At 49.9% G+C, this 25,802-nt stretch overlaps 1 protein-coding gene across 2 annotated transcripts in view; it reads left to right on the top strand.

Moving 5' to 3' along the window:
- Window positions 1-25,802, top strand: part of EPHA5 (EPH receptor A5) — a 938,871-nt gene that overhangs the window by 730,138 nt on the left and 182,931 nt on the right. For both annotated transcript variants that reach the window (XM_069630489.1, XM_069630488.1), the window contains exon 7: window positions 18,281-18,440. In XM_069630489.1, the coding sequence (XP_069486590.1) occupies window positions 18,281-18,440 (160 nt within the window). The remainder of the gene's footprint in view (window positions 1-18,280; window positions 18,441-25,802) is intronic.

The following is a 25,802-nucleotide window of genomic DNA, read 5'->3' as shown; positions in this document are numbered from 1 at the left end:
CTCCTCAGTTTCCTGTTTGCCAGATATTTTGCACCATTGCCAAAGATCATACAAGACAATGCATTGGGAAACGATTCCTGTGTTGTCACTAGTGTTAATTCCACAGCATGGCTGAGGGAGCAATAGTGATGTCATGCTCACTTTTGCATCCTGATTGCATCACAGCAAGTGAAGTGGCACGATCTTTCACCCTCAAAGAAATGATAGGATGCAATGACCAATGATCTTTGACCCTAATCAAATCATGGGCAGTGACATCAGGTGAATTAAACAAAGATGTATATGATTACTAATTTAATCTCCAAATTACTGAATCTTGTAAACGCCTTTATTAGATACCAACTGTTATATCCACCCTTCGCCCCGCTACGCGGTGCGTAGGGCGTCTGAATAAAAGCCCCACCCCGCGCGAGGGAGGCAGTTCCGGGCACAGACCCTAGCAGCGTGTGTCGTGTCTTTCTTCTCGCTCTGGCTGGAGCTGCGTCATTGAGGCCTACTGCTGCGGCCTACCACGCTATGCCTCTGCGCGGGGCTGGAACATAACACTGGCGACGAGGGAAACAGGACCCAGCACAGGCGCTCGGCACCCAACCATCTCATCCCTTCTGCATCGCACGACCGACACCTCCTTCCAGCGTGCCGATGGCACCGAGTGTCGACACGTGGGCCGACCGCGCACGAAACACGCACGTGCAGTCACGGCTGTAGACAGTGGAGGACAGGCAGCGGCCCTATCCGCCTACGGATTTCAAAGGGCAGCCTCAACAGGAACCGTCAGGGGACATCGTCACACAACATGGCGACCGGCACGTCCACTCCCGGCCCTGGCACGCCGTCCAGAATCGCGGCAAACCTGCCACTGTCACCACCGCCAGTTCGCCCACAAAGCAACTCGACAACGATGATTCAACCTTTCGATCCTTTCACGGATCCATCATCAGTTGGCCCCCACTGGCAGCTATGGCTCCAAAAATTTGAGATGGCCATGGAGTGCAAGGATGTGACATCGTCGAGGAAGATGAGATCGCACCTACTTCTGAACGTAGGGGACAAGGTGCTATGCATTTTCAACGCGCTCACCATCGCGGATGGCCTGGACGTCTACCAGCGAGCGAAGGACGCGCTGACGGCCCACTTCCTCCCGTAACTAAATACCGATTACGAGACATTCATATTCTGCACCACTTTTCAGGTGGAAGAGGAGACGTTGGATGCGTTTCACACCCGGCTCAGGAAGTTAGCGATGTCATGTGAGTTCACGGATGTTGAGCAAGAGATCCGGAGACAAATTATCAATGGCATCCATTCCGAGAAACTACGGAGGCTGGTGCTGGGTGAGAGGGGCATCTCTTTGACGCGCATTTTGGAGTTAGGCCGGCAGAGGAAGCTAGCGCACACAAGGGCTGCCAACATGGGCGTGACTCTGCACAAGCTACAGCCGGCTCTCGCGTCGTCCATGGTGGCCCAGGTCACAAACAGTCAATCCACAAGGAATGAATATGGTGGAAACTACACACCGCCCAGATGGCAACCACGGATCCCGGGGCCCACAGAGTGTGGATGGTGCAGTGGACCGCGTCACGGACGGCGAAATTGCCCGGCACAAGGCACAACGTGCGGGGCATGTGGCAGGAAGGACCACTATGCAAAGGTGTGCCGCTCCTCAGGTGCTCCACTACCGCCTCCGCCGAATCCTCAGGAGAGGAGTAGTACAAAAAAGAAGAAACAGGGAGTCACGTGGCACGTTGAAGCAAACAACTCCTCGACTGAGGAAGACGGTGACGACATCACAGGGACTCCATTAGGCCCTGGCAGAGAGCAGCGGACCAAAGGAAGAAAAGTCTACCTAGTGTCAGCCCTGGATCGAGGACGCAGCACGCAGAAGAGAGGGCTCCGGAGATGGAAATGTCAGGTCACCATCCAAAACCAACAGATATGGATGACCATTGACACGGGGGCCTCGGTGAATGTCATGCCCACGTCCACGTTCAAGACATTACAGCCGCAACCGTCCCTCAAAAACACTGACACCCTCCTGTTCGCATATGGCTGCAAGAAGCCGCTACCGGTTGTCGGCAGGATCCGCACGACCCTCAGCAATGGGGAGAACTACCTATCATCAAAAGTCTACGTTGTGAATGCCGGTATCGAATGTCTCCTGAGCGGTGATGCGGCGGAAGACTTAAGGCTCGTACAATTTGTCAATCAAATTGGGGAAGCCCACGAGGTCGAGAAGCTCCTGGCGTGACATCCGAACCTGCTGAATGGGATTGGGTGCCTGAAGGGAAAGACAATTAAACTCCACATTGACAAGTCGGTTCAGCCAAGGGCCGTCAGGCACCGGAGGACCCCCTTCCACATGCGCGAGCAGGTCGAGCTGGAACTGAAAGCGCTGGAAAAAGCAGGCATCATCGAGGAGGTAACAGGGCCGACACCATGGGTGTCCCCGATGGTGGTCACCCGGAAACCCAAACAGCCGGGGAAGGTCCGCATTTGCATAGATATGCGCCTCCCGAATACCGCCATCAAGAGGGAGCGCCATATTACGCCAACCCTCGATGAGATCCTGGCTGATCTCACAGGATCCAGAGTCTTCTCAAAAGTTGACCTGAAGGCAGGATACCACCAGCTGAAGCTACACAAAGACTCCCGGTACATAACGACTTTCTCCACACACTTGGGTCTGCGAAGATACAAGCGTCTGAGTTTCGGCATATCGTCAGCAGCCGAAGTCTTCCAACAGACCATACAGGACGTCATCTGGGACATCCCAGGTGTCCTCAATGTCAGTGATGACATCCTGATCCACGGCCAGGACAAGGAGGAACACTCGAGGAGGTTGGAGATGCTGCTGGACCGGTTGGAGGCGGCGTGCCTAACCATCCACGAGGAAAAATGCGAGTTTTTCAAGACAGACATAGCTTTTTTTGGCTACTAGTTCAGCAGTTCTGGTATCTCGCCGGACCCCCAGAAGGTCGCTGACATACAGGCCGCAAGCCCACCCAAGACACCCACTGACGTCCGCAGCTTTTTGGGGATGGCCACGTACTGTGGAAGATTCATTCGAAACTTGACCACACTGTCGGAACCCCTCCGTGAACTCACGAAGCTCAAGGCGAAGTGGGAGTGGGGAAAAGCTTGCCAAGATGCTTTTGGGAGCATAAAACTGTCGCTGTCCGCAGAGACGAGAATGGCGTACTATAACACTGCCCTTCCGACGGAGCTCTATGTCGATGCCAGCCCTGTCGGCCTGGGGGCCATCCTCATGCAGGTTACCAACGAACGCGAGAATAGACCCATCGCCTATGCTTTGCATGCTCTCACAGCAACGGAGCAGAGGTACTCGCACATCGAGAAAGAGGCAATCGCCGTATTATGGGGGTGCCGCCATTTCCACCTGTACCTATATGGCCGTAAATTCACAGCCATTACGGACCACAAGCCCCTCCTCCCCATCTTCATGGGCACTTCATCACACCCACCGGCCAGAATAGCCAAATGTCTGCTACACCTTCAGCAGTACAACTTTGAGCTCCTGTATCAACCGGGATGTGGCAACCCGGCAGACTTCCTCTCCAGGCACCAGAGAGAGGCAACGCCACAGGAAGTCCAGGTGGCCGAAGAGACCGAAGAGCACATCTGCCAGGTGGTGCGGGCAATGAGGCCGAAGGCGGTCAGCATTGAGGACATCGCGGTGGAAACATGCAGCGACCCCTGCTGCGATCTGGTGAAAGACGCCATCATTTCGGGCGACTGGAGGTCATTCATGAGCAACATGCATAACTGGACGGAGGAGGCAAAAGCGTTCCTCACAGGAATGTTCACCATCTTCCAAGACTTATCGATAACAGACCAGGGGCTGTTGCTCCGCGGAGATCGCATTGTCATCCCACCAGGCCTGCACGACCGGATAGTGGCACTCGCCCATGAGGGCCACCAAGGAATGGCTCGAACGAAGGCACGCTTTCGACACAGAGTGCGGTTCCCACACAATGATGAAAAAGTGGAAATTCTGGTCAACACCTGCCTGCCGTGCCTCATAATCGGAGCCCCACCAGATCCGGAACCCATCTTATCGGCGGAAAGGGGCTCTGGCAGGTGGGACGCAATAAGCATTGACTTTTGCAAACTACGGGAGGGCCTGTACCTCCTGGTGGCAATCTATGACCACTCCCGATACCCCGAGGTTGAGGTGGTCGAGTCCACAGCAGCGGAAGTGGTCATCCCGGCCATTGAGAAGATGTTCGCAACACATGGACTACCAACCACGATCAAAAGTGACAATGGAGCCCCCTTCCAAGGGGTGGAGTTCAAACAGTACCTGCAAGATCTAAACATTCGGTACCACCACGTCATGCCCAGATGGCCACAGGCCAACGGTGACGTAGAACTCTTCATGAGAACACTCAATAAAGTGCTGAGGCTGTCCAAGGCAAATGCCAGCCCGTGGAAGGTTGACCTCTATCGATTCCTGAGGAACTACCGGGTCACCCCGCACTGCACAACAAGCGTCCCCCCAGCGGATCTCATGTTCGGCACCGTCATCAGGTCGTCCATCCCACACCACCCCAGCAGGGGACCGGACGAGCTAGACGAGGTGCGCACTGACCGAAGACGCAGGGACGCCAACATGAGCACCAAGAGGAGGTTCCGACCATCCGACCACTAGGTGGGCGATCAGGTGGTCATGTTACGGAACCCGATGAAGACCAAAAGGGACTCCCGTTACGAGACTCTCCCATGGACTGTTCGTGAGACACGAGGGACCATGATAACTGCACAAAGGGGACATCGCCAGGTGACGCGCAACGCGTCATGGTTCAAGGCGGTGCCGCGCAACCTGTGGACGGATGGGGATTGTCCCCAAGAAGATGAGGAGTCTCCGAGGGTTGAGGACGGACTCGAAGATTTCCAAGGCGAAGGACACACGGATGACAGAACGTGGGAGCAGGGGAGCGAACAGGACCTGGGTGAGCCGGAGGTGGAAGGTGAGAGATCCCATGAGACTGTAGCAAACGCCCCACGGGGTGGACGGTATGGCCTGAGGGCTGCCATCCAGCCGCCACCTCGGCTCAAGAACTATGTGTGGTAGGGTGGACTCTGGACGTTTAGAAATGGGAGTGTGTAATTGCAGTTCTGTTATGATTAGGAGCAGTAACCTTTGCGTTGGTGTGTTTTATTGTCGTGTTTTGTTTATAATAAAGGAGGAATGTTATATCCGCCCTTCGCCCCGCTACGCGGTGACGTAGGGTGTCTGAATAAAAGCCCCGCCCCCGCGCGAGGGAGGCAGTTCCGGGCACAGACCCTAGCAGCGTGTGTCGTGTCTTTCTTCTCGCTCCGGCTGGAGCTGCGTCATTGAGGCCTACTGCTGCGGCCTACCACGCTATGCCTCCGCGCGGGGCTGGAACATAACACCAACCACAAATTAACTTGTGCACAACCGCAGAGTCATAAATATTCTGAAGCACGGTTAGCACATGCCAGTTGCAGCCTCTCGTGTGCAAGAACAATCTGATTTGCATAGACACAGCCTCGTGCACTCAGGAACAGCTTTATATGTTCTGCTGTCTCATGTGCCCAGGCACAGTTCGATGCCGAGGTACAGTCGGCATAAGCCACGAGAAGTCTCATATTCCCGGGTTCATCCTTACTTGCCCAGCAACAGAACAGTTTGCATGCACACTGTTAAGACGGATTTCTGAACTCTGCCCTGGTGGCGCAGAAGTTCAGAAGGCCAACCTAATTACTTGGAACAGGGTAACCTCTGGACAAGCCAGACCATTCAAGGTAGCGATCGCGGCGGTCAAGACTATGTCTCAAGAGGGGTGAGGGTGACTGAAAGCCCGCAATGAGCACACAAAGCAAGAGCGCTTACAAACTACTCCAAACAGTTGTTATATCAAAAATAGATACACATTTATTTTAAGGCCTTTAAAACAATGACCGTAGCGAGAAAATCACAATATCACAATATTAAACCAACACATACCATATCAACACAATATATATACAAATACACAGTCGCAAGCGTTTAAAGCACGAAATATGTAGTCCACCTGAAAGGAAAGGAAAACAGGCAGTGCGATAACGCTTTAGACTCAGTTCGCCTTCAGAGGCACCTAACTAGATGGAAGTCCGAGCCCTGCGAAGAGTGGAGCCTTGTGCTCAAAGTACCTGCCACGCCGGTGCCAACGGGCAAAAGGGGAAGCTCTTCGGAGGAAGTCAGGCAGTTCGGGTTAGTGCACAGCAGAAGGAGAACAGGTTCCGCAACTCAAGCGCAGCCTCCACAGCGGGCAGAAGCAGAGCGCGAGTACGGCCAAAAGGGTGCTGTTTTTACACAGCAGGGAAAAGCAATGGGATACTGCAGGAGGGCGACCAGATCCTAGCTAAACTACTCACCGGTCCCCGAAGCAAGCAGACCCAGGCTTCTCCACGTTAGTTTCAGCAGCTGGCAGGTTCAGAAGAGCAGGGAACGCCTCGTAGTCGTGTAGAGCAAAAAGACGTCCCAATCGACGAAACCAGCACAGTTTTGTTGCCGCAGCAGGACAACGGAGCGGCCGTGTGTATTCAAGCCAAATGTACACTCCTCCCTTCAGACTTGGGAACGCCAAGCGTACGAAGCGTGGGAGAGTGACCAGGACTCGAAATACAACACAACCTGGCGGCGGTTACAGAGCAGGACTCCCTTGTAAGCTGGTCAGTCAACTGGATGGCCCAGAGACACTTCCGAAGGCTTACTTGGCAGGAGAGGATGAAGTCGCCGGGAATAGCTGTTCCTGCTATTCCAAAGGTCGAAGCACCAGTACAGGCCTTCTGGTTCAATCCAAGGAGGAAAGGGTTTCACAGGACGACAGCAGTGCAAAGGAGGATTCCTTCAGCGGGTCACCAGCGATTCCTCGGTCCAGCCTCTGGGTTGCAGGATACTTGGCTCCTGTATTCCTTCGTTCGTGAGAACTCAGGAGATCGACATGGTAGTGGTGTTTCCAGCTCCCTCTTATCCACGGTTCCCTTCGCGCCAAAACGGAGGGGAGCCAATGGGAGATCCGCTCATCAACACACATACCATACGTGGACCAATCACGGACCACGGTGGTCCCAGGCATTCACACCACCCTAGACTCTCTGGCACCCAGGATGTGTATTGGGACCAGACATCCCAGCCCACACCCTGGAGGCACACAAACGACATGTAGAAGCCCGCGAAAGCAACCACGTTTCGCGGGAAAGTACATGCCCAAATAAGGAAGGCCCCGGGTCGCTCGACCTGGGGAAGGTGAAGGGAGCAAGACGGTCAGTGGACAGGACAAAGGAGCCTCGTGGTCTGGCCATTTTGGGAGCCAGGCCACCATTTTGGGTTCAGTGCGAAAAACGTGCTCAGAACGCCAAAAGGAGCTCAAAATAAACAAAACGATCGCTGCCACCATTCGAGTCCCTGAATGACTTGCACCGATCAAATACCATCCTAAAAGAGTATCTAGGGCCTGTAGAAGGCTAGAGACCCAAGAGAGCTGTAACTTAGCTTACAGTGCCCTCTTGTGTCATGTTGCACTAAAGCCGCAACATGATAAAAGAAACTACGGGAAACAGCGTTCCCCGGTACTGACTGTCTTAAGGGCATGTCAGTTTCCCCGTAAGAAAGGAGCGAAAGCCCAGAGGAGTGCGGCAGCAGGCTGCACTTCTCTGGCAAAGTCAAGAACAAGGTGAAAAACAACAGCAAAAAGTTTAGGGGTTGCCACATGGAAGGAAAATTACCTACAATTATGAAATCTTTCCTAACACTCGCCCCTCCCAGACTATGGACAGGGGGAACTAATCCACCCCTGGATGAGTCTCTTGTTCAGGTCGGTTAAACATTCTGGACAACCCATCAGCATTGCTATGTTGGACACCTGGCCTATGCTCAATAGTGAAGTCGAAGCCTTGTAGACTTATGGACCACCTAAGCAACTTTGGATTCTCCCCCTTCATGTTCATTAGCCACTTTAACGGCTTATGGTCAGTCTGCACAGTGAAGTGGGTCCCATAGAGGTAGGGCCTCAGCTTCCTTAGGGCCCACACAACAGAGAAACATTCTTTCTCTACCGTGGACCATCTGAGCTCTCTGTCCTTAAGCTGGCGACTAATAAAACCGATAGGGTGTTCCTTACCCTTCTCATCTACTTGTGATAGTACAGCTCCTATCCCAGTGTCAGAGGCATCCGTCTGCACGATAAAAGGTCTTTGATAATCAGGGGCCCTGAGCACAGGGGCCTGGCACAAGGAGTCTTTTAAGCCATTGAAGGCCTTCTCACACTCGTCGGTCCAAGTTACCTTCTTGGGTTTCTTCGGAGTTGTGAGGGCAGTCAGAGGAGCAGCTATGGTGCCATAGTCTGCCACAAAATTGCGATAATACCCCGTGAGTCCTAAGAAGGCTCTCACTTGGGTTTGCGTAGTGGGGGTAGGCCAGTCTTGTACTGCTTGTACTTTACTGGGTAGAGGCTGTATCCTCCCTCCACCTACTTCATGTCCAAGGTAAACCACTGAGCCTTGTCCAATCTGGCATTTACTAGCCTTTATGGTCAAGTGGGCTTTCTGAAGAGCCTGGAGCACAATCCTGAGGTGTTTCACATGGTCTTCCCAGGTGGCACTGAAAACTGCTATATCGTCCAGATATGCAAGACAGAATTCGTCCAACCCATTCAACACATGATTCACAAGCCTCTGGAAAGTGGCAGGTGCATTCTTCAATCCGAACGGCATTACCCGGAATTGGTAAAGGCCGTCTGGAGTAGAAAATGCTGTCTTCTCCTTGGCATGTTCTGCTAAAGCTATTTGCCAATAGCCAGCAGTGAGGTCAAACGTGCTGAGGTACTTGGAGGCACCCAAAGTATCCACCAGCTCATCTGTTCGAGGCAAGGGGTGTGCATCTGTCTTGGTGACAGCATTCAGAGCCCTGTAATCCACGCAGAACCTCAATTCAGAAGTGCCTGCTTTTGGAACCAACACCACAGGGCTGGACCAAGGACTACTAGAGGGTTCAATCACCCCAAGATCTAACATCTTGTTGACCTCGGTCTTAATATAAGACCGTACTTTATCTGTCATCCTGTATCCCCTACTTTTGGTAGGTACACTGTCTCCTGTGTCAATGTTATGTTTGCACCAAGGTGTCAAACCAGGGGACTGTGAAAACAGGGGGGAAAACTGCCTAAGCAAACTTTTCACCTCAGCCTGCTGATCAGAAGTCAGGTGAGGGGCCACTCGGACACCCTCAACGGAGCTATCTGAAGGACCGCTTTGGAACAGGTCGGGGAGAGGTTCTGACTCCTCTTCCTCAACATCTGAAGCCAGTAGCAGTGCTGCGATTTCGACTCTTGGGACGAAAGCCTTCAGCCTATTCACGTGAAACACTTTTGGAGCCTGTCCAGGCCTTCCAAGGTCCACTAAATAGTTCACCTCACCCAGGGGCTCCACCACTGTGTAAGGGCCTGACCATTTGTCCTGTAAAGCTCGAGGCCTTATTGGATTCATGATCAGGACTTGCTGACCAGGTGTAAAGTTGATGAGGGAAGCTTTCTGGTCGTACCAATGTTTCACCAGCGCTTGCCCTGCCTTCAATTTATCACTAGCCAAGCCCATCAGAAGTACCATCCGTTTTCTGAGCCCTAGCACATAATCAACTACGTTGGTAGTAACAGGGGGAGTGGGCATTTCCCATCCCTCTTTGACGATGGCTAAGGGTCCCCGTACGGGAGGACCGAACAGAAGTTCGAAGGGGCTGAAGCCAACACCCTCCTGTGGTACCTCTCGGTAGGCAAACAGTAAGCATGGTAAAAGAAGATCCCATTTTCTTCTCTGAGGTTCCTCCAGAGCCCCAATCATGCTCTTTAACGTTCTGTTGAAACGTTCCACCAGACCATTGGTCTGGGGGTGGTATGCAGAAGAGAACTTGTAGGTAACCCCACATTCTTTCCACATAGCCTGCATATACTTCGACATAAAGTTGCTGCCACGATCTGACACAACTTCTTTAGGGAAGCCAACCCTAGTAAATATGCCGAGTAAAGCTTTTGCAACTGACTTGGCAGTTACAGTTTTCAATGGGATGGCCTCAGGATACCTGGTTGCATGGTCGACCAGCACCAGGATAAACCTATTGCCCGAGGATGTTTGCGGGTCAAGGGGACCAACGATGTCGATCCCTACCCTTTCAAATGGTACCCCCACAACTGGGAGCGGTACCAACGGAGCTTGGATTGTCGCGCCATCCTTACCAGACAACTGGCAGGAGGCACAACTCCTGCAGTGACTTTCTACTTGAACCCCCATCTTGGGCCAGTAGAAGTGCATGGATAACCTTTGCTTGGTCCTCTTCATACCAAGGTGACCAGCAAGGGGAACTTCATGCGCCAACTGCAGGAGGAAGGGCCTAACAGCAAGGGGAACCACCAACCTCCTATGGTCTCCTTCTGTAGACTCTGTGGGCTCACTATACAGGAGTCCACCTTCCCAATAAATCCTATGCTTCCCAGGAGGTTCACCCTCAAGCTGGGAGCAGGCCTGTCTCCTTAGGCCTTCCAGAGATGGGCACTCACGTTGGCCTTTACTGAATTCGTCCCTATCAGGACCTCCTTCAACTAACAAGTCTTTTAGTTCAGGATGATCGTTGGGGTCGAATACTTCAGGCATCGCCACCTCCTCGTCAGGCCCGGGCGATTGACCAACTTCCTCCACCGCAGTGGTAGGCGAGCTCGGGGGAATATTCTCTTTCCCTCGTCTTGACTTGTAGACTCCTTTCGCCTTGGGTTTCCCCTTTGGCTGGGGCGGCGTATTGGACTTGGCCAATGCTGCCCGTGCTTGAGACCGTGTGTAGGGTCTTTCGGCAGTGTCTCCTACGAGCCCTAAAGCTCTGAGATCATTACCTAACAAGACCTTTCCCGGGACGTTTCTCTGAATGCTCACTGGAATCCTGACTGCTGTACCATTTAAAGTAAGATTTACAGGGATCACGGGAAACATACGGAGGGGGCCGTCAGCCAACTTAGTGGGCATCAGAGTAGCTCTGGCAACTTCCTCTGAGTCTACCAAGGTAGAATCCACTACAGTGCGACTGCACCCACTATCCCTAAGAGCTGGAGTATCCACTCCATTGATCAGCACACTGTCTTTAAAGTAGTGCTTGGTATTATCCGGAATCCTAGCATAAGCCTCTGCGACTTTAGGCTCCCAGGAACCCAGGGACACTAAAACTACCTCAGCCTCTATCCCGCTGGGAAATGAGTCTGAGGAGAAGGATGCTCCTGTAATCTCTTCTTCCTCGTAGGAGGAGAAGGCCAGATTAGCGGAGTGTACCCCCAAAGGTCTAACCTTACAACGGGGATCCCCCTTCACATGGTCAGTTGCTCCACAAGAAAAACAAGCCCCAGTGGGTCTGTTTACGTAGGGAGGCTTATTGTAACCAGAGTTCTGTTTCGGAGGCTGACCTCCACTACCCTGTGAGTTCTCTTGTGTCTTACCCTTGTTTTTCTTTTTGTGGCCCTTATGGGAAGAAGATTTAGCAGATTCCCCACCCTCCATATCTTTGGACTTTTTCCCTTCCTCCTGCTTACCAGGATGAGTTTTGTCCTTATGGGACACTCGATGTGACACCCATAAGTCTGCTGCAATGGCCAGCTTCTTAGGATCTATCTCCTTCGAATCGGCCAAATGCTGCTTAAGCTCCGGGGAAGAAGAAGCAAAAATGTGTTCCAGCATGACCAGATTGATCATGCCTTCGAAGGTAGAAACCTTATAACCTTCGACCCAGCCAGTTAAGTTTTTCAAAGATTCAGCGACATAAGATACCCAAGTACCACCTTCCTTTTTCTTATACTCTCGAAAACGCTTTAAATATTGGGCCGGAGTCTTCCCAAACTTTAAAATGAGAGTTTGCTTTAACATTGCGAAATCAGCCCGCTCAGCCTTCGACATTTCCATAATGGCACTGCAGCCAGAATGGGGCAGTCTACTGAGCAACCACGCAATCTTATCAGCATTGTCAACTTCTTGAACCTCGCATGCATACTCAAACGCATTCAGCCAGTCCATAATGTCATTCCTTTCTTCATACACACTGAGCAGATCTTTCGGAAACCGTGGATGAGAGGAAGCCCCAGACCCATGTCTAGGACCCGTGGACCCATTTGCAACCTGAAGCTTGGCCAGTTCCAACTGGTGATCCCTGTCTTTCTGTTTTTCTGCCTGTCCGATTTTTAGTTTTGCTATGCTGAATTCAAGCTCCTGCTGCCTAAACCGCAGCTCTTGCTTCTTGAATTCAAGCATAGCCTCCCCATCAACACTGGCAGAGGAAACATTAGACATCTCGTCCTCCCTGTCCTCGTGGTCCCGATGGATCAGTGCAGCGGCAGAACCGTCGGTTCTACCAGTGAGAGCAGCCCCACCACCTTCCGCACTGTCCTCAGAAGTTATAGCGTCAAGCTGCACTTCTTGCCACGCCACGATTCTTTGGATCATTTCCAATTTCGTGCCTTGAGAGGAAACACCTCTCTCCGCACACATCTTTTTCAGCGTTTCTGATTTGGAAGCATTTAAAGTTAACAAGGTATTTGTTTCCATACTGTTTGATAGGACTATGGCCTTTTTAAAGTTATACTACAACAATTCACTACGTGTACTGGTTGGAATAACCTGAAATGCCTTAGTTCGAGCGCAACACTGGATACCTTCAGTCGTATCCCACCGCTGTACACCAATTTGTTAAGACGGATTTCTGAACTCTGTCCTGGTGGCGCAGAAGTTCAGAAGGCCAACCTAATTACTTGGAACAGGGTAACCTCTGGACAAGCCAGACCAATCAAGGTAGCGATCGCGGCGGTCAAGACTATGTCTCAAGAGGGGTGAGGGTGACTGAAAGCCCGCAATGAGCACACAAAGCAAGAGCGCTTACAAACTACTCCAAACAGTTGTTATATCAAAAATAGATACACATTTATTTTAAGGCCTTTAAAACAATGACCGTAGCGAGAAAATCACAATATCACAATATTAAACCAACACATACCATATCAACACAATAAATATACAAATACACAGTCGCAAGCGTTTAAAGCACGAAATATGTAGTCCACCTGAAAGGAAAGGAAAACAGGCAGTGCGATAACGCTTTAGACTCAGTTCGCCTTCAGAGGCACCTAACTAGATGGAAGTCCGAGCCCTGCGAAGAGTGGAGCCTTGTGCTCAAAGTACCTGCCACGCCGGTGCCAACGGGCAAAAGGGGAAGCTCTTCGGAGGAAGTCAGGCAGTTCGGGTTAGTGCACAGCAGAAGGAGAACAGGTTCCGCAACTCAAGCGCAGCCTCCACAGCGGGCAGAAGCAGAGCGCGAGTACGGCCAAAAGGGTGCTGTTTTTACACAGCAGGGAAAAGCAATGGGATACTGCAGGAGGGCGACCAGATCCTAGCTAAACTACTCACCGGTCCCCGAAGCAAGCAGACCCAGGCTTCTCCACGTTAGTTTCAGCAGCTGGCAGGTTCAGAAGAGCAGGGAACGCCTCGTAGTCGTGTAGAGCAAAAAGACGTCCCAATCGACGAAACCAGCACAGTTTTGTTGCCGCAGCAGGACAACGGAGCGGCCGTGTGTATTCAAGCCAAATGTACACTCCTCCCTTCAGACTTGGGAACGCCAAGCGTACGAAGCGTGGGAGAGTGACCAGGACTCGAAATACAACACAACCTGGCGGCGGTTACAGAGCAGGACTCCCTTGTAAACTGGTCAGTCAACTGGATGGCCCAGAGACACTTCCGAAGGCTTACTTGGCAGGAGAGGATGAAGTCGCCGGGAATAGCTGTTCCTGCTATTCCAAAGGTCGAAGCACCAGTACAGGCCTTCTGGTTCGATCCAAGGAGGAAAGGGTTTCACAGGACGACAGCAGTGCAAAGGAGGATTCCTTCAGCGGGTCACCAGCGATTCCTCGGTCCAGCCTCTGGGTTGCAGGATACTTGGCTCCTGTATTCCTTCGTTCGTGAGAACTCAGGAGATCGACATGGTAGTGGTGTTTCCAGCTCCCTCTTATCCACGGTTCCCTTCGCGCCAAAACGGAGGGGAGCCAATGGGAGATCCGCTCATCAACACACATACCATACGTGGACCAATCACGGACCACGGTGGTCCCAGGCATTCACACCACCCTAGACTCTCTGGCACCCAGGATGTGTATTGGGACCAGACATCCCAGCCCACACCCTGGAGGCACACAAACGACATGTAGAAGCCCGCGAAAGCAACCACGTTTCGCGGGAAAGTACATGCCCAAATAAGGAAGGCCCCGGGTCGCTCGACCTGGGGAAGGTGAAGGGAGCAAGACGGTCAGTGGACAGGACAAAGGAGCCTCGTGGTCTGGCCATTTTGGGAGCCAGGCCACCATTTTGGGTTCAGTGCGAAAAACGTGCTCAGAACGCCAAAAGGAGCTCAAAATAAACAAAACGATCGCTGCCACCATTCAAGTCCCTGAATGACTTGCACCGATCAAATACCATCCTAAAAGAGTATCTAGGGCCTGTAGAAGGCTAGAGACCCAAGAGAGCTGTAACTTAGCTTACATTGCCCTCTTGTGTCATGTTGCACTAAAGCCGCAACATGATAAAAGAAACTACGGGAAACAGCGTTCCCCGGTACTGACTGTCTTAAGGGCATGTCAGTTTCCCCGTAAGAAAGGAGCGAAAGCCCAGAGGAGTGCGGCAGCAGGCTGCACTTCTCTGGCAAAGTCAAGAACAAGGTGAAAAACAACAGCAAAAAGTTTAGGGGTTGCCACATGGAAGGAAAATTACCTACAATTATGAAATCTTTCCTAACACACACCTCTTCATATGCATAGGTAAAGGCTCAGATGCCCAGGTACAGAGATAATTTGCTTAATGCAGCCACCTATGCCCAGATGCTGGCATCATGTGCTGGTGCAGCTTTAGATACACAGGTGCTGCACTTTATATTTAAGGACGCACTACTATATAATGCAAGCATATGGGTATATGACGCTATTGTTTGCAAGATACAGCATCACAGGCCCATGTAATGCCTGGAGATGCTACGTACCATCTTGCATTGCCATGCACTACTGTCCTATGTCAAGCACAGGTTGACACTGCCAGGTACTGCAATTAGATGCTTGGCACATTCCAAAGGCTGGCGTGCCTCCAATTCGTACCAAGCCTGTAAGATAGTCTGGCAAGTTGAGCACTTGCCTAAAAAATCTGCATGCTCCCTGCTGTCGCTGGTAGCAAGTCTGTGAATAATTTAGTATCATTAAATTGGTCACTATTAACAACTTAGAGGTGAGAAAACACCAGCAAGAAGCGCAACATAAACATATGAGACATTATTAGTATTACTACAAGGATAGTCATCATATGCTAGATTTATCCTCACATGCACAGGTATCACAGTCATGTGCCCAGAGTCCTCGCAAGCTATGGGAGCACTGTACAAGTGTTGTTAATCCGTCACTACGACCATGATGGGTAGAGCTCAGAAAACAGACTAGGGCTAGGTGGACATTCAAGGCGGCGCTCCAAACGTGTGCCCCTTAGAACTGTCCCAACACAGATTTGCAACCAAGGACGCAGAGGCGTAGCCAGGGTTGTCTAACAAGTGGGACATGAAGCTAATGCAGTTTGGCCCACCGGAGTGACATTAGCTGTGACGAATCAACTTCCGGGCACCAGTGGTCCAGGGATGGATATCCGTTTCTAAACCATCAATCAACCCCACACCTCTAGTACAGCAGAAGAGATCCGAAAAGATTGGAATACAAGTGAATTATAAGACCTCATTGTCCAATTTCTGGTAACGTGAACGGAACGGCAGGTTTATCTCTGCAAGGTTGTGGATCATTGGTTAGTTGCAACACAGCGAAAATACAATTATTACCCAATGATAAAAGGGACAGTCCAGCCAAGGTTGTATACAAATATCTGCTTGATTATTACTACAACAGACAGTTCTAGGACACTACAATTACAACCCAACACAGAGGACAGACAGTTTCACAAAGGAAAGGGATGTACTCTGCATACTGACAGGAGGGTATTTGGTTTCAACAACAAAGGGACAAAGGGTTGTTACTGTCTGATTGGGCCTTCAGAGAAGGACCAGGGGCAGAACCACAATGTACCTAGTGCTGAAGAAGTTCTTAGTGCTTGATGGCATCGAGGCGGTACCAGGGAGCTTTGCTGCTCGTGAGACAGAGTTAGTGGCGAGACAGCTGCCGGTACCATGCAGCAGGCAGTCCGGCAAGCGAGGCTGGACGGACGTCTGCAGGCTGTCCGGCATGGCGGCATGGCACCAAGAATCGTTGTCCTTGTGCTGATTGGCAGATTTGGAATGTTGGTCAAGGCGTCCAGGACGGCTCTGGCGACTGTGGCATGACAACAGTCAGTGGTGCAGCCGGATCTGGTTCGGGGACTCCACTGTCTTGAAATTGTCCTTAAAAAGATGGATGCTGAATGATGATTGTGTGGCACTTCTCCTAGCTTCTTCACAGGGCTCGTGTCCTTTCAAGGCGGACGGCCCAAAGCTCAGGAGGGTGTTAGCAGGCAACTGCCTTGTCCTTTGTCCAGAGACTCTCTGGCACTTCCCACCTAGGAAGCTTGCTGACAGAACCTAGCAGGACATGCTGTGTGTTTGCTGGGTACAGGTTCTGGAGCTGCTGGATGGGTTGTCTGAGTCCAGTATCTCCCTCTGTTCCCTGGAAGATGTTTAGGGGAGGGGTCTTGCTTCCCTCTTGGAACTCCTGGCCTTCCTTCACTGGCGGAAAATGTAAGGCAGACTGTACCTTTAGCTTGGGTCCAAATGAGTCCTTCTTACTCATTGCAAAGTCTTCAGATGATTTGCTAAGTGAGGGGTTCAGCACACTTTTAAAGCCACATGGACACCAGTGATTGGTGTAGGCTAAGTCTACCTTAATGAACCAATCCTGGGTCCCCACAAACAATCTTCTGTTATGCATGAGGTCAAGACCAGAGTGTTCTGTAACAAGACAGACAAGGGGGTGTCAACATATACCTAAGTCCCACCCATCTTCCTGTCTGTTGTAGAGCAAAGTGTCTCTCTGGTTAACTGAGCCCTCTGACTCTTGATTAAAGTGCAGAACTTCCCTTGAAGTATGTTCGGGAGCAGACTTGCTGTCTCCCTCAAACCACATACTTCTCCCCTCTGAAAGGGGTCAGCTTTGCAGGGGTTTACCTATGGTAAATAGTGGACCCAGACATGCATTTCACTGCCTTTCATACAGACGGGTCGGAACTAGCTTCAAATTGAGACATTACACACCAAAGGGGTGTTAGGCCCGCCTTCCTGTTGTCTCTCCGGCAACCAAGCCCACTGGGAAGGCTTGCCTCAATTATCTCTCATTAGTATGCACTGCCACCAGCCAGAGAACAAAGGAATGCAGATTCATGGAGCCTTTGAGATTTTAATTAGGCTGATCATGGTTGGAGGAAGGTGTGCCTTCCACCTTCTTGGAATGCTTTGATGTACCCAGGGTTGTCACATTCCAGGGGAAGATGGCGCTGTAAACTGTGTCTTCCCAAAATACAGGTGACTATGTGTTTGGTGCGGGAAGCAGATGAAATGGGTGCAGAATGGCTGCACTCATTTCTCTGAGGTTGGTCTCCTATCATTCATTTTCATTTATCAAAAAATCAAAAAACCCAGGCACGCGCACTCTCGAAATCCTCACATTAACATCTGTAAATGGCCACACGCCGGTGCTGAGTTGGCATTTCCAGATTTTGGGTGGGCCTTGCCCGTTCAGGGCCTAGCCTGTCTACGCCTCTGCAAGAGCGTCTTGAATTAACTATTCCATCGCCCATGGGCATTGAGAATACTCATATGCTTTCCGAGTGGTGCTATATGAAAGTACAGCAAGTGCCATAGCGTGGTTTCTGACACTACACCCAATGCTTCTCTATGGTTTCATCAGTGACAGAATGGCCGCTGGACTACGGTTATGTCACAGCTTGCCACTTAATCGCGTATATTTCTTTTTACACATAATATTTTTACTTTAACATGTTTTTTAATAGTAATTTATGATGCCTTGCACGCCTGATATTTGAAAACGTGTCCAGTTCGTGTTTGTTTTTTTCCCCTGTTATTATTATTATTATTAATGTTATTATTCGTCTTCTTCCTCTTTTAGTTACTAGTAGTAGTACTGTATTGTTTTCATTTCACCCATTGTTCTATCCATTGGCACAGCACTAATAATACTATTCTCCTTCCTTTTTCTTTTGTCTTGGGAACCAGGACCAGGAAACCAGCTACACAATGATCAAGTCCAAGGAGACGGCCATCACAGCGGACGCCTTGAAACCCGCCTCGGTGTACATTTTCCAGATCCGAGCTCGCACGGCAGCAGGCTACGGGGGCTTCAGCCGGCGATTCGAGTTCGAGACAAGCCCCGTGTGTAAGTCCTTTTAATTACTGTCAGCTCGTGCCCTTGTAGCAGCTTCGACGGAAGAGGCAGTGGATCAATCGCGTTCCCGGGGACTCTGTCAGTCTGCGCCAGGGCTGTATTTCCCGCGCCGCATCCCCTCGGCTCAGGAGGCTTGCTCGTGTCATCAGGTTGACAGGTTAACACATCTGTCCCCGCTTCCGCATTTCATTGTGTCTAAGGCCGGGCAGTGTAGCAAGCATCCAGCCATGCCAGTCCGTGGGAGATGTGCCTCCTGCCTGCCGTTCAAGGTCCCCGCCTGTTGCTGGTGCATTCTGATGCATTTACTTCCGACATGTACTAATTACTGGTTGTTTATTGCAGCTCTGCACGTGTATTGTTGGCCCTTCAAATTACCTCCCTGCCTTGGTGTCCAACCAGTGTTTAGCAGCCCATGTACTTTTCCCGCCAGTTAATTGGTAATGTTTTAGACGAGAAACAATCCAGCCTACGGATCTCCAAGTTCTGTACACGCTGAGTAAAACCAACTCTGTGTTTTATGAAAAACCATATCAAATACATTTGAATACAGTGGGTCAAAATGGGATTTGTTAGCCCTGACAGTGGTTATCCTGAAAACTGCTTGGATTACTTGTCAGTAATCTTAAATACTCATTGTCCCACTCTTCTTTGGCATAGTACTGACTTATGAAAGCGAACCACCTTCTGGCAGGACCCTTTCCCAAAATCTATGGCCCCTCCATAATCTGTCGCAGAATCTTCCTGAGCATACCAAGGCACCCGCGATGATTTTACCACCGGGGAAAGGGGTGGGCATCAGTACTGTGATGAGGGAGAGGAGGACTAGTGAAGATTACCTGTAAATAATCAGAGCATACCTCTACATCCCTCTTCCTCATGAAGTTTACCAAAACCCAAGATCGTCCAGGAACAGAAATGTACCTTCAACACCTTAACTGTGTTCACCTCAGGTGCAACAGGCAGGGGCTGTCAGGGAGGAAGAGGAACGCTTGTAGAGGACCCTTACTCAATGAAGCCCAAAAAACAGAGGGGCCAACCAAGAGCAAAGGAAGCCCATCCTGTTCAACCAAGAGCACTCAGAGAACTGAAACACAGAAAATATTAAAGACCACTACAAGGATGCCCCTTCCCATGGACCTCAACTGGCTAACACAAAAAGTGGCTTAATACTCAGAACCCCCAAACAAGAGGAGGCGGCAACCCGATGAATGCCGGGATCAACTCCAACCTGAAAGGAATATAGCCAAGCCAAGAGGTTCCTTGAGGCCCGAAAAAGACACTGCAAGCATTTGTAAGAATACCCTTTAAAGTAAGGGAAAATGGATAGCTGTGTCAGGAAGCCACAGGACAAGAGGGCAGCCATCATAGACATCTCCCAGTCCAGTATGTACAGGCCATAATCGAAACTCACTAAAGGCAGGAGTCGCACTTCCCCTTGAACACTCCAGCAGAACAGGCAAACTATCTTGGGCCATTCTCCAGAGTCAAAGGGAGCCATAGGCAGGACGCCTAGCCATGCACTTTAGAGCAACACTGTTGCATGGGAGCCCAGAAACACATGCACCGACACAGGAAGGTGCAACATTCAAGTAAGATCCCACTACAATGAAGTGGAAAAGCACTCCAGGTCCACAGCCGCCAGCTGAACCAGTGCCTCCTGACTGAAATATATGATTGCAATTCATGACAATCATTCTGCATAAAAAACAGAGGCTACACATCCAACAGCCAAGAGACTTTCAGGATCAAAAGCAGTTGTACACACCTGCCTTCATGACCAGTAGCGACACCGGCCTACCACTCGTAGCCCAGTCAGATGAAAAGCCACAGTCTTCAAAATGGTGCCTCCCCCTGCTAATCCATCCATCATGTTCTGAATAGCAAAAGACACTATTCTTTTTCTATGGCATTCCCCAGGGGCGTTGCTAGGGGGGAGTTAAGGGGGCTATAGCCCCTGATGTTTTGGTTGTAGACCCTGATAGAATCTCAGGAGCTACAGCCGAAAGACTAGCTAGCCCCCAGTCCCAACAGTTCCAACATCAGCTTAGCCCCGGGTCTTTTCCAGATCTAGCAACTCCCCTGGCATTCCCTCACACTAAGTAAGACCAACCCTGGCAGAACTGGGCTACCCCACATATTCAACCGCAGAGAATTCGAGAAAGACAGTCCTTAATATGACTGAAAAGGAACTTATCTGCGAGCAGACCTGCAGTCATCACCACAAGCGCGATTATATCAAACGGGTTACATCTCTGCAGTGAGACACTCTGTAAAGGCACCACAGCAGACCCTGTAACCCTTTGGGGGGAAGGAAGCTAATCAGGTCCCAGAAACTAAAAGACTCCAGGAGCTAGAAGCATGACAGAGTAGGCACCCTGAATGTGAAGACATCATATGATGAGGTAACCACTCGGACAGGCTTGAGGTGTACTAGCCATTCACCGTTTCTACCCTTGACCCATGTCCAAAAGGAAGACATCGCGAAGGGATGAGCAAAAGCGATAATATCAAGGAACATAAAAGTACAGGCCCATAACATCCTTATAAGCAAACAGTTACAACAGAACTACAACCAAGCATCCAACAAACAGATCCAATAAAAAAATAAAAAACAGTTTCAAGTGGATATGGAATAAATGGTGAAGAAGATGTCAGGGGGAACCCACATGCAGCATGTCCATGCTCAAGATAGCCACCCTCAAAGAGCCTCACCAGCCCATACTCCAACAAAAACTGCTGTTAGCTACCTTGTTGCAAAAATAAAAGGGCTGCTGGGTTGTCCAGATCCCCTAGCAATAGGCACACCGACACAATGTGGCCCTATAATTCAGAAGCCCAATGGTGACTCAAAAAAACACATACCTAATAACTACAAAACTTAAAAGCAAGGTAATGAGAACCTGCCAGCCAGGACCAGGCAAACCACACTTCAAACATGGGCAAGGTCACACAGGCGATGGCCACTCCCACTGGGATGCAAACCACAGAAGGGAGATTCCATTTTGTACACAGCTCAATCTTATCAAGTCCCTCCATGGATGGCTAGAATCTTAGCATACAATGTAAGAGAAGTTAGCACCAAACTGTACAACAGACCCAAGTTAGTTGCTAAGAATGTAATAGCGCACACCTTGTAACAAATGCAGGAACCCCAAGTACCATCACTTTGCAGAGGTTGCAGGAATAAAAAATAGGCCCAAAGACACTTTTCACATTCTGAGAGATGTGCAATGTCTCCCTACACTAGGGATTCAGAATTTCACTCCACGTTGTGGGACAATTAAAGTATCAGACTGTAGAGCTATCTTCTAACACAGGGTGTCCCCTCTTACCGCCATGACAGACTTGATCAGTCACATAAAAAGTGATCCAGTCGGCCCCATTGCTGGGATCGAAGCAGATGGGTGGCCTCACTCATTAAGCAGATGGTACCAGAAATCTCGCTCCATACCCCCATCTTCTTTTCTTGAGAGAGAAGACCTGAAGAAGGAATGGTCCTGGCACTTGGTGAAACTGGCAGGCAGAAACTCAAAGGATCACAATTACAACTTAACTCCGAAATAACAAAGTTCCAGAAGAAACCACCTGAATGCACCCATGCATTATGTACTCCACGCAACCCAGGCCATGCACAGGTGTCCTTCACTCCGGAATCACTACACTACACCAGGGCTTCCACTAAGTAAGTGGAAAAACTGGCAAAACTGCTTGGTAGTTGACATAACTCAACCCTCTGCCTCACCAACAGGAAGCTTGGGGAGAGTAATCTATGGTTTAATGCATGCCTCGGCATCTCTGCCGTTGCACCCAGCCAAAAACCCACAGAGATGCGCTGATATTGACATGTCACGAACAGTCTTTCCCTCCCAAGTTGAGGCTCTCAGGACCTGAGGGTCAGAGGGGGTGGGTAAATAAGCAGGATATATTGCCCACAAAGCCCAGTTGTGGGGTACCACTTCAATCCTGTGTACTTGCTGGTATGACCCTTCCCCACAAAGCCCTGCATGTAGTTGGAGAAGGGGGAGACTTTCGGCAATGTTAAAGACTCACAAACCCGAGCAGTGGGGTCCTATCTTTTCATACCTATCACTGATGTGGAATGAGTACTGCTGGTGCCCCAATCCCAGCAAGAGCTCTAGTAGCCACCCACCCCTTAATGCCCCTTGCAAAACCAACAAAGCTCTGGAGGGGCAAGGCGTATGGGGGTGTCGTGCACCCATCACTGACTGGTGCTCACCCCAGACCCTGGAATGGTTTCAGAAATATACCTCTCAGAGAAATAGAGGCAAATACACTTCAGATGAAAGGATGCACTTCCAGACAGTCCTCCGTCTTGCACTCACCGCATCTTCATGTCTCCATGGAGATGCATCCATCCAATTAGGGGGATCACTAAGTGACTCCCAGATTCAGTGCAGGCCACCGCCTGTTTTCACAGAGATCCATTGATTCTCAATCTCTGCTCCTCATCCAGTTGTAGTTGCGGTAGAGCCATCTGCAGTGACCCATCAGTCCGCAAAGACCTGACCTTCTGCCCAGCAAGAACCCACAGAAGTGCCCTGCATACTGAACAGGGTTCAGTGCAGTCCTCCCCTTCCCAAGCATAAACCCAGCAGGGACTTAGGGGGAGGCTGATCAATAATCAAGTAGACCAAAGCCCAGCGGCAGGGTCCCACTTCAGGGAAGTGGAGAAACGTGTTCTGTCGGAAAGACAACAGCCTTCATTAAGATTAAGTATTGGGATGAGGAAGAGGGATGTGGACATAGGGGGTGATAGGGTCTCAGGAAAGACTAGCCTGAAGCGTTCTATTCTACTCTCACTGGCCCACAGTCCTGTCAGCAGCACTCTGATGCAAATGTGATTCAGGAAGCTCTCCTACCCTATTCTGTAGTGTTGCTGAGACTCCTGAGACGTCACAAGGGATCCCATAGTGGATGCCACTGGATGCATAACAAAGGTCTGGTTTCATGGAAATGTTTTATAGTGTGGAGGTATGCCACAGAATTGTGTGCCTCAAACAGAGCTTGGCGGTGCGGGACAAAATGCTGGAAAATTAGCAGTTATGGGTATGCCACACTTTATCATGAGTTTCCTGCACTGCCAAATTCTTACTTTGGAGGTAAAGTTCCAGTCGAAGAATATGATCTTAATCCCAATGCAAGGTATCAAACTTCTTGCCTCAGAGATGCAATATGGGTAACTTCTTGCTGTTTGGTCCCATAACAGTGAGGGAAGTGTTAGAGCTAGTGTGGAGAGCTGGAAAGGCACGAAGCAAAACCTGAGGTCTGCCTACATACTGATCCGAATCCTCCATCCTAAGAGCCTGAGTATGTTACGCCATGTGGGGGCGGGGCGTGTTTTGCTAGAGGGCAGCCTTGACACCCACCGTGCGGATGGTCGAATTCCTCACAGTAGCCCTACTCTCCTATAGAGTGATTTTGAATGTCCCATTCTTACTCATACAACTAGTTGTGCAATAATATGATACATCTCTGAAATATTTGAATACCCCCATTTTACTGAAAAGGTGAGTAATGAGCTGGGAAGACGCCATCCACTGTAACACAGAAATCTATGAACGCATGCAGTTTTCCCCATGGTAGTGGGGTGAGGACGGCCCCGGTCTCTGTAGTTGCACTTAAGATGAGCATTGTTTGAACTCAACCTCACTGTGAAGGTCTCCTGTGTGAGAACAGGACCTCCACTGTTACCAGTGTTGCCTCTGCATCAAGTATGGCTAAGAGACCTTTCATAAGCAGATTAGTCTTGTGTCTATTTTTTAACGCTGTGTACCATGAACAAAAAGGTTTTCAAACGGCAAATATCCTCGCTCCAATAACCAGAACAGTTACTGGAGGCTCTTCACGCGTGGATCACTACCCGGATGTCCATAGAGGCTACGGGGAGAAAGACTGCTTCTATTTTTCTGGAGCAGAAAACATTATTCTTCAAAAAGGAATGTTTTCAAAACTAAAAGGAACACCACAACCATAAAATACCACGAGGAACTTAAAAACGCAACTCAAATAGGATCTGTGTCAAGATGACCAGCAGTTTAAACTGCCATGTGTGCAATTTCAAAGGTGCTGCTCCAGACATGCGGCCTTTAAAAGGTGCTTAGCCCTAATTAATTCAACCAACTGCAAAAATGAATTTACATTTCCAATGAACGCATTAAGTGACTGTTTCGAAGGATGCTAGCTATCCCTCCATGCAAACCTAACCAAAGATGGCTTACAGTTAACAGACTGCCCACTTCCCCCTCAAATGTTCAACGGACGACCTGGAAAATCCTCGCTTGACCTTTGGAGCATTGCTTAAGTAAAAACGATTAAACGATATGTAATGCAAACTAATGGTCTTATCATCGGTACACATAGACCCCTCGTTTAATCGTGACATGGAGGCAATGAGCACTATTGCTTGAGTTAGCCTCCAAGTAAGGCCATTATTTGACTGCATGAACTAAATGTACAAGGAGAAACACAAGGAAGGACATGAATGCCGCACGCCACGAAGCTCTGATGGTTAAGGGAACGCCGTGGTAACATTGCAACCTAAACGGGTAAGCCATTTACCTTCTATTTCATGGAGTCTTTATTCACCACAGGTGTAAAAGCCTAAAATATGCCAAGGACACCTCTTCTGCCATAATGGCGCCCCCTATCAGCGGTACCAGACATCAATAAGAACCAGTAAATGGGAGGAGAGCTGCCCAAATCGCTAGCCATGGTTAAGCAGTCACTGAGATTTTACATGGATGAGACACAAGACTAATCCCGTGCTCTTACTGTAGCTCCACCGCTTGAAAGAAAGCAATCTGTGCCAGCTCTGCGCAGGACAACGTCCATTTGATACCCCGAGTCGCTCACCTGCATTTATCACATGGGCTGTGATTAACAGGTCATCGCAGGTGCTGAATAGAGCATTCATGTCGCCTCTGCAGTAGAAATCATTATTTCTCTAGTCTCACGGTTTCTTCTCAACCAGTTCCATTCCAACCGTGAGGGGAATTATGGATGTTTACTTCTGTCCATTTCATGCAATTGGGTGAAACATTTCAGAAATGTGCATATTCACAGCAGAGGCGGATAGCTACACAATGTTTTATTCTTGTAGAAAAAAGGGGCATAAAAGCGAATGTGAAGAAATGAGGTTTGAAAATGCTGCAGCAAAAGAATACTTATGACAGCATGATTTCGGCCAAAAAGTAAATCAATAAATACATAAAATAATGTTCATGCATACCTTTGTAACTTTATACATTTCCAAACATGTCCAAGTCATAGTTCAGGGACCATAACGTTTGACCTGGAAGTCACCAACCGGTTGAAAACCTTAAAAACGCCACT

The sequence above is a fragment of the Ambystoma mexicanum genome, chromosome 6q (assembly GCF_040938575.1).
Source record: "Ambystoma mexicanum isolate Mex_15411 chromosome 6q, UKY_AmexF1_1, whole genome shotgun sequence".
In the NCBI taxonomy this organism is placed as follows: Eukaryota; Metazoa; Chordata; class Amphibia; order Caudata; family Ambystomatidae; genus Ambystoma; species Ambystoma mexicanum.
This window is presented reverse-complemented; position numbering and strand designations above follow the sequence as displayed.